At 32.9% G+C, this 14,876-nt stretch overlaps 1 protein-coding gene and 1 long non-coding RNA gene across 2 annotated transcripts in view; both read left to right on the forward strand.

The window, feature by feature from the left end:
• The window catches only part of LOC139510157 (glutamate decarboxylase 1-like), a 164,704-nt gene that overhangs the window by 96,765 nt on the left and 53,063 nt on the right, over positions 1 to 14,876 (forward strand). The window contains exon 12 of the mRNA XM_071296502.1: positions 12,783 to 12,861. Coding sequence (XP_071152603.1) covers positions 12,783 to 12,861 — 79 coding nt within the window. The remainder of the gene's footprint in view (positions 1 to 12,782; positions 12,862 to 14,876) is intronic.
• LOC139512144 (uncharacterized) lies at positions 1,513 to 6,209 on the forward strand. Its single transcript, XR_011662173.1, has 3 exons — positions 1,513 to 1,867; positions 4,423 to 4,515; positions 5,519 to 6,209. It is a non-coding gene; the product is annotated as an uncharacterized lncRNA (long non-coding RNA).

The following is a 14,876-nucleotide window of genomic DNA, read 5'->3' on the forward strand; positions in this document are numbered from 1 at the left end:
TTCATAACTTTTTCAAATCAACTGGCATTTTCATAAACCTCTACAATTATTTCATTTATATATTGATCTTACAGAATACCAGGTTGTTTGGTAGTTTGGTGAATTGCTGTCATTCTATGGATTTAATAAATAGGTTAAAAAAAAAGCTAAAGTTTTCAGTTTTGGCTAAATCCAGATAGTCATCTTTAATTTTTTTCATAACTTTTTTCAAATCAACTGGCATTTTCATAAAACTCTACAATTATTTCATTTATATATTGATCTTATAGAATACCAGGTTGTTTGGTAGTTTGGTGTATTGCTGTCATTCTATTGATTTAATAAATAGGTTAAAAAAAGCTTAAGTTTTCAGTTTTGGCTAAATCCAGATAGTCATCTTTAATTTTTTTCATAACTTTTTCAAATCAACTGGCATTTTCATAAAACTCTATAGCTATTTCATTTATATATTGATCTTACAGAATACCGGGTTGTTTTGTAGTTTGATGAATTGCTGTCATTCTATGGATTTAATAGAAAGGTTAAAAAAGCTAAAATTTTCAGTCTAGGGTAAATCCAGAAAGTCATCTTTAATTATTTTTATAACTTTTTCAAATTAACATGGATTTCCATAAAACTCTATTGTTATTTCATTTATATATTGATCTTACAGAATACCAGGTTGTTTGGTAGTTTGGTGAATTGGTGTCATTCTTATGGATTTAATAAAAAGGTTAAAAAAAGCTTAAATTTTCAGTTTAGGCCAAATCTTGGATAGTCATCTTTAAACTTTTTTATAACTTTTTCAAATCAATTTAGATCTTCATATAACTCTACAGCTATATCATTTGTATATTAATCTTACAGAATGCCAGGTTGTTTGGTGTTTTACTGTCAAAGTACGGAATTAATTAATAGGTGAAAAAGTGTACATCAAAGTCAAAAATATGTTTGCCTAAATTGCTTAAAAAGACCATAATTTCTTTTTTGAAAAGATTAGATAAAGGGACATTGGTATTTGAACTATATTTAACATGCTGTGTTATTTAAGAAAATAATTAGTAATTCAGCATATGATAATATTTTTACTAGTCCAAGAGTTATTGTCCCTTAGTTTAAATTATTTCCTTTATTTTAAATCAATATTGTATCTGAGGCTGCAAATATAAAATCAAATATATACATGTATATTCATACTGGTTTTAAAAACAATAAAATGTATGGTTCTGATGCACACATAAATATTTATATATAAATGAAATTAACTAGCACATTTTAAATTTTGTATTTACACCAAAGTCTATTCTTTGATTTCAAGACATAAACTTGCAAACTTTCAAATAGAACAAGAACTTTAATACTTTTTGATTGTTTCAAGCTTTAGAGGGACAAGGACTTTTTTATAGATTTTTTTAGATGGGCGAGGACTTTTTTTCAGAATTTAAAAGGATGGGCATTAACTTTTTAAATGAATCAATATTAAGAATGCACCGGCCCATCCATCTGATAAATATTGAACGGTCCCCTATGTCTATATAGCTGATTTACCGTAAATAACTGCGAGAAAATGAATAATACACAAGTTGATAATTGTCTCTTCTCTGCTAATTTTAATGTGCATGCAATATTCACTCTGATTTACTTGTGAGACCACCGACACTAATAATAATTACCTACAAAATAATAGGTGCTCCTTTACTGGGAAGAACATTTCGGATCCGATCAATTTATTGGTTCCATTCCCCCATTCTACACTTCTCCTTAGAAAAAATGCCTTGCAATGCGTCATAATTATCTGGACTACTAACTTACTTCCATATAACTTCGAAAACAGACTATAATCTATTTCACTGGATGAGATTGGGCTCACAGATTTTTTAATGGATTGGTAATTTTATTTAAAGCACAAGTTTACAAAGCAAGATTAATCACATTTTTCACCCGGCCTACGGCTACACATCAAATGGTTGCCTCCTTACTGACTTACACCATATGCTTACACCTACACAAGCTAAACAAACATGTGACAACTCTTCACCAATGACCTGAGTGAAAGGTTGACGGGGGGGGATCCAGAACTTTTCATTGGGGGGGGGGGGGGGGGGGGGGTCAGATGGGGGATGCTTGCCTCAGTCATGTTTCTGTGATTCCCTATATAATCAACAAAATTTTTCACACAAAAAGGGGGGCAGGGATTTCTCCTTAATAAGAAATCTCTATTTTCAGCATAAGCTCATATAAATTTGCCTTTTGAAGAACTGAAATAAATATGAGACGGCTAATGATTTTTCAGATGCTTTACATTAAAATACATCCATGTGACATTCACAATTATATATAGATCCAAATTTAAAAAGCTATTTTTTTCAATATTTAAATAATGTAGGATCAAATCTTGATACATGTATGTAGTTGAAACTGTTAGCTTTAAACATGTTAAACATTAAAAAATGAACACCCAAAGTTTAAACCACGTTTAAACATCAGAATGACCATGTAGTCTTTATTAATGTATGCTATTGCTATGAAACTAGGTCATTGTAGGTTAACTGTCATCTATTCCCTTAAATCTTTGTTCCCAGTCACCCCAAGTTTGATTTAAATTAGTCAAGTATATATCTACTCTATTAGGTCTCTAGTTTGGATAGTTAATAACTTGCAAATTAAAATCATACTCCTCCCAAATTTATTTCTTTAAATATTATGGATGAAATACATGTAGCAAGTAAGGGATGAAATTAAATTGGATGAAATGTGGCATTTTTTTTTTGATAAAGTAGTATGTCTGATGTTGTCAAACTTAATTATAGACCCTTAAGGGGCGGATCCAGTCATTTTAAAAAGGGGTGGGGGTGGGATTCTAACCCAGGACAAAAGGGGAAAGGGGGGGGGTCCAATTACATGTCCCTATTCAAATGCATTGATAATCCGAAAAAGGGGGGTTCCAATCCCTTGAACCCCTCTCTGGATCTGTGCCTGCCCTTTAAAAATAAAATTATCCTTATTTTGAGTTAAAGCTTATAGATTTTTCTATAATGCTTCTCAGGGGCGGATCCAGCCATTTTAAAAGGGGGGTCGCAACTAAGAGCAAAGAGGGGTTCCAACTATATCTCCCATTCAAATGCATTGCTCGGTAAAAGAAAAGGATTCCAACCCTCGAATCTATGGTCAGGTTGTTGTCTCTTTGACACATTCCCTTTTCCCATTCTCAATTTTATCATGTAGTCGTCGTTGTCCCAGGACATTTAGTTTTCGCTTAATTACTTTAGTACAAGTAATAGAAATCTATGAAATTCAAACACAAGGTTTGTGACCAGAGTTTTTGTTCAGAGTTTAGGAATTACATGAATTAGGGGCCAACAGGGGCCAATAGTAAACTTTGTTTGATTTTATAGAAAATTGAATTATTGGAGTTCTTTGATATGCCAAATCTAACTGTGTATTTAGATTCCTAGTTTTTTGGTCCTGTTTAAATTGGTCTACCTTAAGGTCCAAAGGGTCCAAAATTAAACTTATTTTGATTTTAACAATATTTAAATTCTTGGTGTTCAGATTAATATGCTGAATCTGAATATTTACATAGATTTTTTTATTATGGGCCCAAATTTCAAGTTGGTCCAAATCGGGGTCCAAAATTTTACTTTGTTTGATTTCAACAAAAATTGATTATATGAGGCTCTTTGATATGCTGAATCTAACCATTCATTAAGATTTTTGATATTTTGGCCCGTTATCAAATTGGTCCACATTGAGTTCTAACATGTCTAAAAGGTCCAAAATTTAACTTTATTTGATTTCACCAAAAAATGAATTATTGGGGTTCTTTGATCATGTTGATATGCTGCATCTAACCATGTATTGAGATTTTGAATATTGGACCATTTTAGAGGTTAATTGTCAATTTAAAATTTTTAAGTACTTGGACCGCATTCATTCTGTGTCAGAAACCTATGCTGCATCAACTATTGAATCACAATCCAAATTTAAAATTCAGAGTTTATCGAGCTTGAATGTTGTGTCCATACTTGCCCCAACTGTTCTGGGTTCAACCTGTACGTTTGTATCAAGCTGAGCCATGCATAGCATTTTTATTGGTTATTTATATATTAATTTGAAATTTTGACAAGTGAGACACATACAGATTATACTGTTTTAAAACAATATTTCAGAGTTTAACGTAGTCAAGCGAAACAAATTTTAGAAGAATAGTTGAATCATGTCTTTGTTGTCAAATGAAAAATTAGTACGAACACAAAGAAAAAGTATGGGAATGTTTGTTTTTTAAACTATTGGCCAGGGTGAAAGTCTTTGAAAGTCATGACTGGCAAAAAGTTTGTGAAATGAAATAGCACAAATATTCCATTCTTTTTAAATATAACTGAATATAAAGAAAAACACAAACTGATGTTTTATAATAGTTTTTACCCTTTTTATGTTTTATAGGACAAGAAATATAGAAAAATAATGAAAAATATAAACAGTTACAATAGAAATGAGCGCAAAACAAGATAAACAGAATACAACAAGGCCTAAATGGTAAGACCACTTCTATATACTGTAAATTCAGATTTTTCAGGGAATGGACAACTTATTGTGATTACAAAAAAAATCTGCATAAAGATCTATATAGTTACATGATATATATATATATATGTTTCTGTTTTTGCGATACTCACCCAGTCACATTTAATATTCGCATTACTAAAAAGTTTCGATAATTTCTGAATTACAGTAATAAAAGAAATTGCCTTTGAATGATGACTCATATAAAAATAAGAAAATGTGGTATGGTAAATGAGTGACTTATCCACCAGAGTTCAATGAAGCGGATGCAAGAAATTAAAGGCCAATCATGGGCCTGTCTTCAATAATGAGAAAACACTTCCTCTATAGGTCATCCATTAAAGATCTCAACATATAAAGATTTAAACAATCCAATTTAGTTCAACATGTTCAAAGTCAATAACAATTAATAAAAAAAAATCATGCCTAATATAAAATATTGTTTGTTTCTCCAATCCTGACCGACCCTGCAAAAATGGCCCTACTCATAAAATTTTATTGTCAAAACTAAGCCAAATATTATTTTATTCATTTCTGATTTTCGGGCTTGCCGGATCATCCGATAATATTCAGGCTTTTGGGAAAAATAAAATTATTTACCTACCTAACTACCCACACCTGGATTGTCAGAATAGGGATTAGGGAAAAAAACAATATATTAATTTAGGCCTCATGTCTGTGAGCACTCAACCTGACCATAATATAGGACAGTGGTTCAAATATTAACACAACATATGAACATTCTATAACAACTATTGCAAGTGGCTCAACTTTAAATATCACTGCAAGGCACTAAACAACGAATATTAAATCTTAGACACAAAGCACTGAAATAAGAGAACTCATAAGCATGACAAGTAAGAATATCAAATGAAAGTTTCTCAAAATGTTCATTAAAACATGATAAAATAAGCTTATTTATATTGCTGTTTTTTTCTCCATTTATAACATTTTTTTTTATTTTGTGTATTTATAGGTCAGATATCTTGGTTTTTATGATCATCAACAGGTCCTGCAGGTCTATACTGAAGAGGAAACTTAATTGTTAATACTTTTCTACATAATGTGCTAATTGGATTATTAATGTGAAATGAACTCAACTGTGTGTTTTTCTGGAAAAAGAAATAGAAAAAATCCTACAAAATTGCTATAAACAAAATGGAGTACTATCAAAGAACACAATTGTGTAAAATGTAACAACCTACATTCATATTAACTGATGGATTATGGAGAAATTAAGAAAAAAAATAGTATCTTTGTCATGTTTGTTGTCGAAATAAACACCTGCTTTATCCATTCATGTACATGGCTCCATCATATCAAATATACAAAGAAGATGTTTGAAGAACATATGTTGCCAAAATTTATTCAACCAATTGAAGGAAGATGTCTTGTGGATTGAATTATTTATGCACTGAACTGTTATGTAGGGGGTCGAATACACAGCAGCTGAAACAGAAGACAAGTTAATTTGACATGAAAAGTGTTTATTTGATTTAATATGCAAATATGAGCACAATATTAATAACATCACAAATGGTATGATATTCATAGCGTTTTGCTTATTATTGTATTGTCTTAAACATGCTAAACAGTCAGCCTTTTGTTTTTGTATGTTTAATACTCACCATGAAAATTTGTATTACAGTATTAAAGTTTTAATTATCTTTTGTATCAATAATTCAGTCTAGGAGAAAATATATTAATACTGTTTGTACTGTTATGAAATTTCCATAGAGGAAAAACATTTCCTTAAGGGAAATTTGATGTTCAGAAATTTCCCTAGAGGAAATTTGAAGATCAATGATTTCCTTAGAGGAAATTTGTTGTCTTGAATTTTCCTCCAAGGAAAAGTGTTTGTCAAAAATTTCCTCACAGGAAAAAGTATTTCCTCCAAGGAAAATTTGAAGCTACAAATTTCCTCACAGGAAAAAGTATTTCCTCCAAGGAAAATTTGAAGCTGCAAATTTCCTCAAAGGAAAAAGAATTTCCTTTAAGGAAAAAGAATTTCCTCTAAGGAAATAGAATTTCCTCAAAGGAAATAATTATGCAGCAAATTCCCTAAGGGAAATCTTTTTCCCTTGAGGAAAAAACAATTTCCCTTGAGGAAAAATCTTTTTCCTTCAGGGAAATTTGATTTCCCTTGAGGAAAAGTACTTTTCCTCTGAGGAAATTGTTGAAAAAAGGGGCATAACTTTTTCAACAGTGGTGCTAGATCCAAAATTTTAGGACAAATATCAGGGAACTAATACCAACCAAGTTATCAACTTTATTTTGACTTAACTTTAAAAATTAAGGTGACAACTTTTGCACTCAGCGGAATTGCAAACTTGTCCCGGAAACTGTTATTAGTACAAATAATTTATAATTTCCGGGTCAACGGGTTCAAACAGAAAGATTTTGAAAGCAGAGAAAAACGTGCATTTTATAATCAGCACGACTCAATCAGATGACAAAACCAATACTAAAAATCCAGGCTAAAATAAGGCTTACACGTAATAATTAGACACTGTTATTCAGTCACGGACACGCGATATCTCGGATGTGTTCTAGTAAGTAAATATACTTTAAGGAATATAAAATATTTTGTCTTTTGAGTTTGGACTCATATAGCATTCCCGTTATAAAACAAAACAACACAGAAAAAATCCGTAATCGAGCACACTTTTAAAATTCAACCTATTTAGGGATTTTTTTATTTCTATGTTTTATGAAAAATGGAAAGTACTCAAGTAGCATTGTGACAAAAAAATACAATAGTAATCCATTGTTTAATACTTTATTAACTACCAGTTTGAGCAATACGTTAACGAAAACTTTATTGAAGACCGTCCCTTTATCATTGGTTGCTATGAGACCTGTTGTTGATAATGGCTCTCCTTTATCTCCACGCTATTGGTAAATGTAAGCACGCCGAAGAATTTTTCATGTGTTTATTGTCTGTTTGTGGATAAACATCAGATAAGGAATACCAGAAAACAAAGTAGTTAGAATTGGGCAGTTAGTAAACCAATAAGTTCAATTTCAAAGCTTGCGGTTATAAGCAACCAGTCTTTATAATAGTTGCAAGCTACCGGGTTGTTCCGAAACTATAATTCCCTACGAGATTTGTAGAAGTATACCTTGTTATTGCTAGGTGGCTTTGGTGTTTCGGAGAACTGGTGTCTCTGGGACTATGGGTTTCGGAAACCTGTGGTTTGGAAGCTTGGGTCTCAGCACTTAGTTTCTTAAAGGTTATCATCTAACAAATAAGTTAAGACATCCGTAGTCGTAAATAATACTGTTGTTTCTGTGTAGATTATATTAAAAATTAATAGGTTGGTCTCGTAGTTAATACTAGTAGTTCAACAATAAAGTTGTTACTGAATAGATCGATAGACAGATAAAACAAAAAAGAACGAACATCGAATTACGACATAAATAAGCATTTAAGATATAGAATAATGGAGCAAATCATATTGAAAAATGATTTGCATAATCAAAACCATGAAAGATATATAGATTGTAAGATAAGGGATACGCGTGTTTATACGTGATCGGTAAAAGTTATGGCGGGAATCAAGGGAACCACGTGAAAATGAATATGTTTGAGTTTTTTTTAATTTTTAAACACCCTCTGTCTGTCCGGCGTATCATGTCGCACCGTAACTCGACGGAACAACTTATCAAAATTTAATGAAACTTTACATAGATGTTTCTTATGATGATCAAACGATCTGTATACTTTTTTGTGAAAATAAGATTAAAACTTTTTTTTATTTAGGCCACATAAATTTGATTAGCTTAGACGTTTTTCTTGTGTATATATTGCTCCAATCGATTCAAACGCACGTGTGATCAATCAATTTGTTAATTAAAGGTCAAAAATCGGAATGCTAACATGAAGTTTTGTATATAAACTCATCAAAGATACCTGGATTAAATTTTATAATTACGCCGACTAGCGTTTCGTCTACAAAAGACTCATCAGTGACGCTCGAATCCAAAAAAGTTAGAAAGGCCAAATAAAGTACGAAGTTGAAGAGCATAGAGGACCAAAATTCCTTAAAGTTTGCCAAAAGCAGCTAAGGTAATCTATTCCTGAGGTAGAAAGCCCTTAGTATTTTGAAAATTAAAAAGTTTTGTAAACAGTTTATTCAGATCATTGCCGAGGAAAATTAGTTATTAAACATACAGTTATATGAAATGGGAGACAACAATAAAACATCTTTCGTTAGATGACCACGATCTCATCAGTACTTGTTAGAGCTATTGTCCTTCCCTGATCATCGTTTCAACAGCCATAGTTCGAGATTAGTGTGACATGCAACAGCACGATTGGACGCTGTTGTCCGACGGCCCCAGCTTGTGTGGCAAAACACCCGTTGGACTCAGAGTAATCTCGGAATACAACGACATAGATAGAGCTATATGTCTTGAATGAAATTAATATTAAATTCACATAAGTTTATAAAAAACGACAGATCTATCCTATTTTGATGTAGAGGAACATTGTTTAGCAAAGCAAATCGTGGAAATTGCAGAGTAACAAAGCAATTAAACACGTAATAATAATTGATATTTCATTATTGAATTGATGTGTGAAATGTATGTATAATTAAACGAACATGAATTAATGACAGTTGATCGGAACTGAAATACACATGGTTAATTTTCCGGCATTTAATGTCTTATCCCGGACGAGAAAAGTCTGTAATTCTTTTTCTCATTTAAGCCAAAAGCTGTTGCTGTATCTCAGCCCCATTATAATTCAACCAATCAGAATCTATATGTGATAAGTAATTTATTCAAGATGGCATGTATTTTGACTGAAACTAATAGCTCCGCACCGTGATGCGTGACACGTGCTGTTGACCATCCACAAGAACTTGCGGTCCTCCAATGTTCAGTACTTCAGTACTTTGATTATTAGAAGTAACACAGTTTAACCTTTACATTAAATTCTAAATCGCAAAATAGAGCACCGCCTCAACAAAACTCATTTTCAGGAAATAAATTTAAAAAAAAATGGCTCGCTCGCCACATATTTTTTTGAGCTCTTGTCCGAAGAACTAAAAGTAAAATATGTGTGGCCTTACGGGACTTTGTAACTAACACGAGGAGGTTCACATGTCGCACCGTATCTCAAAAACGATCTATGATTAATGCTTAAAACTTTGCACACTTGGTTATATTAGTCTAAAGATCTGAATACTTTTTGATGATGATTCAAAATTTTATTTTAGAGTTATTGAGTTTTTTAGAAAAAAAAGGGGGGATTTTCACACGTCGCGCCGTATCTCAAAACATTTATGATTATTGCTTAAAAATTTACATACTTCGTAGTTATATTAATGTTAAGATCTGTATACTTTTTGGTGATGATTCAAAATTTAATTTAGAGTTCTTGATTTTTTTGTATAAAGAGGAGGATCCTCCCTCCGCCTGAATCCCGATTCCCTCACTCCGGAATATTCCGGACAGTCCCTATTATTCCGGAGTCGACATGAATCCCGATTCGGCATTCTTGTTCTTGAGTTTTTTGTATAAAGAGGGGGATTTTCACATGTCGCACTGTATCTCAAAAATATTTATGATTATTGCTTAAAACTTTACATACTTCGTAGTTATATTAATCTTAAGATCTGTGTATTTTAAATGATTATTCAAAATTTATTTTAGAGTTATTGAGTTTTTTGTAAAAAAAAAAGGTTATTTTTACATGTCGCGCCGTATTCCAGAAACTATTTATGATTATTGCATAAGACGTCACACACAAGACAAGACGACGAAAAAAAGATGCAGTCTTATAGAGTCGAAACATCGAGTTACTTGCGTATGTCGTTTTATTGGAAATCTTTACTATGATAATTTCGTGATGTATACATTCAATTTTGTTCTGCTGTATAGCGTTTACATGGCTGGTAATCTACACACGCAGAACATTTAGTTCTGCAATGAAAACCGTGAGAGGATTTTCCGGTTGTGCTTGAGTCGAGTAATTGTCACCGCTTCAAAAGGTATGTACATTTCTAAATCTCAATTTTCTTATTCAACTGACCAAAATATTGAAAATCAGAGAATGCTATGCTGTGGTGAATACTTTAACGAAGAGATACATGTATCATTTACAGTTGTACGTAGAGTTGAACTCCTACAAAACCAGTTGACCCACGAGAAATTGCTTTAAAAAGTGACATTTCAATTTTGAAAAGGTTCTATTTACAGACCTACAAGTTCAAATTTAGGTTTTTTTTAGGGCAATTGGTATGGATGTTGTTTTTGGCGGCGTGAACGCTGTCCGGTGTTGATAGACGTTTTAATAATTCCAAAAACTACATTTTTTCATTAATTCATGCGTGAGGGGATCGGTTCTGATTGAGGACATCGTGTATGCGTGAGGGGAAGTACAAATTTTATCTTTATATTCAAGCTATGAGTGGTTGATCATTAAAAAACACATACTAATTATTATGTGTGCTTAGAAAAATTTATAAGATTGAATTATGAAATAAATTGTGGGAACCTAGATTTAATAATATGTTTCACGAAGAATAAAAAATGTTGTCAACGATAACCAAAAATACTGCAGAGATGTTGGGGAGTATCTCATTCGTCCTAAAAAAAAAAAAAGGTCGAATGCCATGTTGTTTAAAGGAAAACGTCCACTCTGTACTAATGGAAAAAAAAGATTTTTTTTCCCTTTTCCCTACGTCTGAGAGTTTATCTAAAGCACTTTAAAAACTTTATATTCGTCCTCAAGGTCTTCCATCTGGTCTTTCTCGTGGTATACTACGTGGTCTTCTTCTATGACTTCTTCGTTGTCTAATACATGCTCTTCCTTATGGTCTTCCTCGAGATTATCTTGGCTTTCATCGATGTTCGTGAATAATAAATTCTGTATATCTGCCTTTTTTGTTTCGAAAATTTCGTGATTTTGGGTGAACAGATTACGTCTTATATATATAAGTGTTGAAGTTTTGATCGGCGATATTTTTTTCTTAAATATATGTGGTGATCTCTGTGACGTATATTTGACGACAGGACTACTCCCAGAGGGTGTAGTTCGCTTTGAGTGCTGGGATAACTTGTATCTCCATGGCTATTTGTAGAGAGTTCTTTTCCTTCTTCCTTTGAACAATGGCATTTTCTGAAATTGAACAAACAATTAATAGTTTGATTTTATTGAATCAGTGATCAGTTTACATCTATTAAAGTATAAGGATAAATCTGTGCTTTTTAATCAGCATTGATCACATTTATTGAGTCAACAAAAGTCACAAAGCCAAAGATTAAACAAATATTTGTCCTTCCCCTCACGCATTCACGATGTCCTCAATCAGAACCGATCCCCTCACGCAAGACGTAATGAAAAAATGTAGTTTTTGGAATTATTAAGACGTCTATCAACACCGGACAGCGTACACGCCGCAAAACAAACAACATTCATACCCATTGCCCGAAAAAAAACTAAATGTGAACTTGTAGGTCTGTAAATAGAACCATTTCAAAATTGAAATGTCACTTTTTTAGGCAATTTCTTGTGGGGCAACTGATTTTGTAAGAGTTCAACTCTACATACAACAGTGAATGATACATTTATCTCTTCGTTAAAGTATTCACCACATCATAGCATATTTTGATCAGTTGAATAAGAAAATTGAGATTTAGAAATGTACATACCTTTTGAAGCGGTGACAATTACTCCACTCAAGCACAACCGGAAAATCCTCTCACGGTTTTCTTTGCAGAACCAAATGTTCTGCGTGTGTAGATTACCAGCCGTGGTTTATAGTTTCTCCTTTGAACTTCGTGTTTTTCAATACAAATTCAGCTTTCTGCGGAAGAATGTTAAATAAAACAGCATCAACTATACCGCTGATTAATTTGAAATTCAGCTGACGCTTAAAAATGTGTAGATATTTCTCTAGTATAATGGTTCGTTAAGAACGTTCACCAAACATGTACTAGTATATAACCAAAGACAATTAAAACACGCAGTTTACAAGTAAAAATTACTACTTAAACTAAAGCAGATCGTTGTGAATAGTTATCAAAGGTACCAGGATTATAATTTAGTACGCCAGACGCGCGTTTCGTCTACATAAGACTCATCAGTGACGCCCATATCAAAATATTTATAAAGCCAAACAAGTACAAAGTTGAAGAGCATTGAGTATTGTTAAAATTGTGATACTGTAATAAAATTGAATATCCACCATATTAATAGCATTGTTGATATATAATACTTTTATTTGAAGGGCTGATTCTATGACATGGAATCCACACAAGATGATGGGTACGCCTTTGCAATGTTCAGCTATTTTGTTGAAGGAAAAGGTAAAACTGTACCAGATAATTTAACATTTCAATTGAGTATACTCAAACTTTTAATTAGTTGTTTATGTGTATGTGTCTTCTCTATATCATAGTCCATCAATCAATAACCAGTTATAGTCATGAGATATAAAATAGCTTATTGAAATTACAGTGCTTAGTCTGCTTTTTTATTGTCCACAATGTCTGACAGGTGCTTTATAGAGTTTGGTTTAATTTGGAACATCTACTTACATTACAAACTCCGCGAATCTTACCCCGATAACGAGGATCGAGAACAACTCTTACCAACGTTTTCTCTTAAAACATTTTTTAATGATCTATTTTTGACCAGACTTTTAACTTTCCCTGGGTTTTTTTTAAACGGAGTGTATCTTAACATACACAAGAGGCTGTCGGATTGACAGAAAACCGGATTTGTCTGCATAAAAATGATATTTTGCAAATCTGGACCCCCAAACAGGACTAAATACACAAAATTAATGATTTTTTGCAGGATTCAGAACTGGAAAGGCCAAGTATCATTTTTCGCTACAATTCGTTTACAATTCAACAACGATAAAAACTTAAATCTCGAAAATCAAACATGACCTACTTTAGTCACAGGAAACAAATTTATAAATACGAAAAGATTTTGTCAAAGCGTTTCAAGTTTTTGCATGGACAACGCTTTAAGTATCGCTTTTCGCTACTAAAGAATGTTCGCTACTGTGTTTCAAAATAACAAGCTTTAAGAAAAAATTGTTATACATTGATAGTGTATTAATAAAGGAACTAAAAAAGCAGAAAAAGGTGAAGGTTCAGTGTTCTTGATTTTGAGATATAAGCCATTGCCAATTTGGCGGGAAATAATTTTCACTAGACTCTTGCTACATTTAACATTGTCAATCGTTTTATTTTAAAAGAATCGTGAAAAAATAACAGGATTTTAAAGTAATTTCAAAAATGGCTTTTTAAACTATACGATATAATGAATAGAAAAGTAGAGGTTAGCGTGGTTTTGTAATGGCAATACATGGATGAAACCAGAGGATTCCGACTATCCGGCAAAAATTCAAAAGCCATATCCTTAAAAGTCTTCAATTCAAAAACGATAAAAGCTGAAAATGTGAGAATCGAACTTGACCTTCATGAAGTCATGGGAAACAACATACATGTATTTAAATTTAAAAAGATATTTTTTAAGCGTTTTTAAGTTTTTGCACGAACACGGTTTGACAGCCTGCCTGCTCGGCCACCCAACCGACGTAAATCACTAAATTAATAACCGATAAGGCAGTTTTAATCCGGCGTTCACACAGTGCCGATTATTGCTCAAGTTTGCGATCAGACAGAGCTTAGACACGAAAAGTAAAAAATACCCAGATTACTAGCCTCAATGATCCGGAATGTCCTATTATTGCCTGAACGCTGTATTATACATTCGTAATGCAGCGTTCACACAGTTCTGATGATGGCTCCCGTTTGAGATCAGACAGCACTGAGACACGAAAAAGTTAAAAAGTAGGTATACTATCATCATTGATCTTGAATGTCCTAACATAGACTTAACGAAGTCGTATACGTTCGTAATAGATTCCTACGGATCGGAAGTGGTCCGGAGAGGTTGACCAAGCAACCCGACAGTTAGGTGCGTCCCGTAACATTCGAGGAAAGTTAGTCCATTTCGTCTAGTCGAATAACAATCGTGACTATGTCGTGACAGATTCTGATGTATCGGATTAAAATCGTAACAATGGTCTGTGTTTCCTTGATAGTGTCCTGCGGAACGGGATGGACATTGCTGTGTGTTTGCCGATTGATTTTGTAGATGATACTGTCATCGGCAAACAGTTTGAGCTTACTGGATGATAGGTATTCTGGTAGGTCATTAATGTATACGAAGAATAATACTGGGCCCATAACTGTTCCTTGAGGGACGCCTGAGGTGACTGGAGCCAGGTCAGATGAATCTCCATCGAGGACAACTGTTTGTGTTTTGTCATTTAAGAAGGCGTAGACACAGTTTAAAGTTTCAT

This window comes from Mytilus edulis, chromosome 2 (assembly GCF_963676685.1).
Source record: "Mytilus edulis chromosome 2, xbMytEdul2.2, whole genome shotgun sequence".
In the NCBI taxonomy this organism is placed as follows: domain Eukaryota; kingdom Metazoa; phylum Mollusca; class Bivalvia; order Mytilida; family Mytilidae; genus Mytilus; species Mytilus edulis.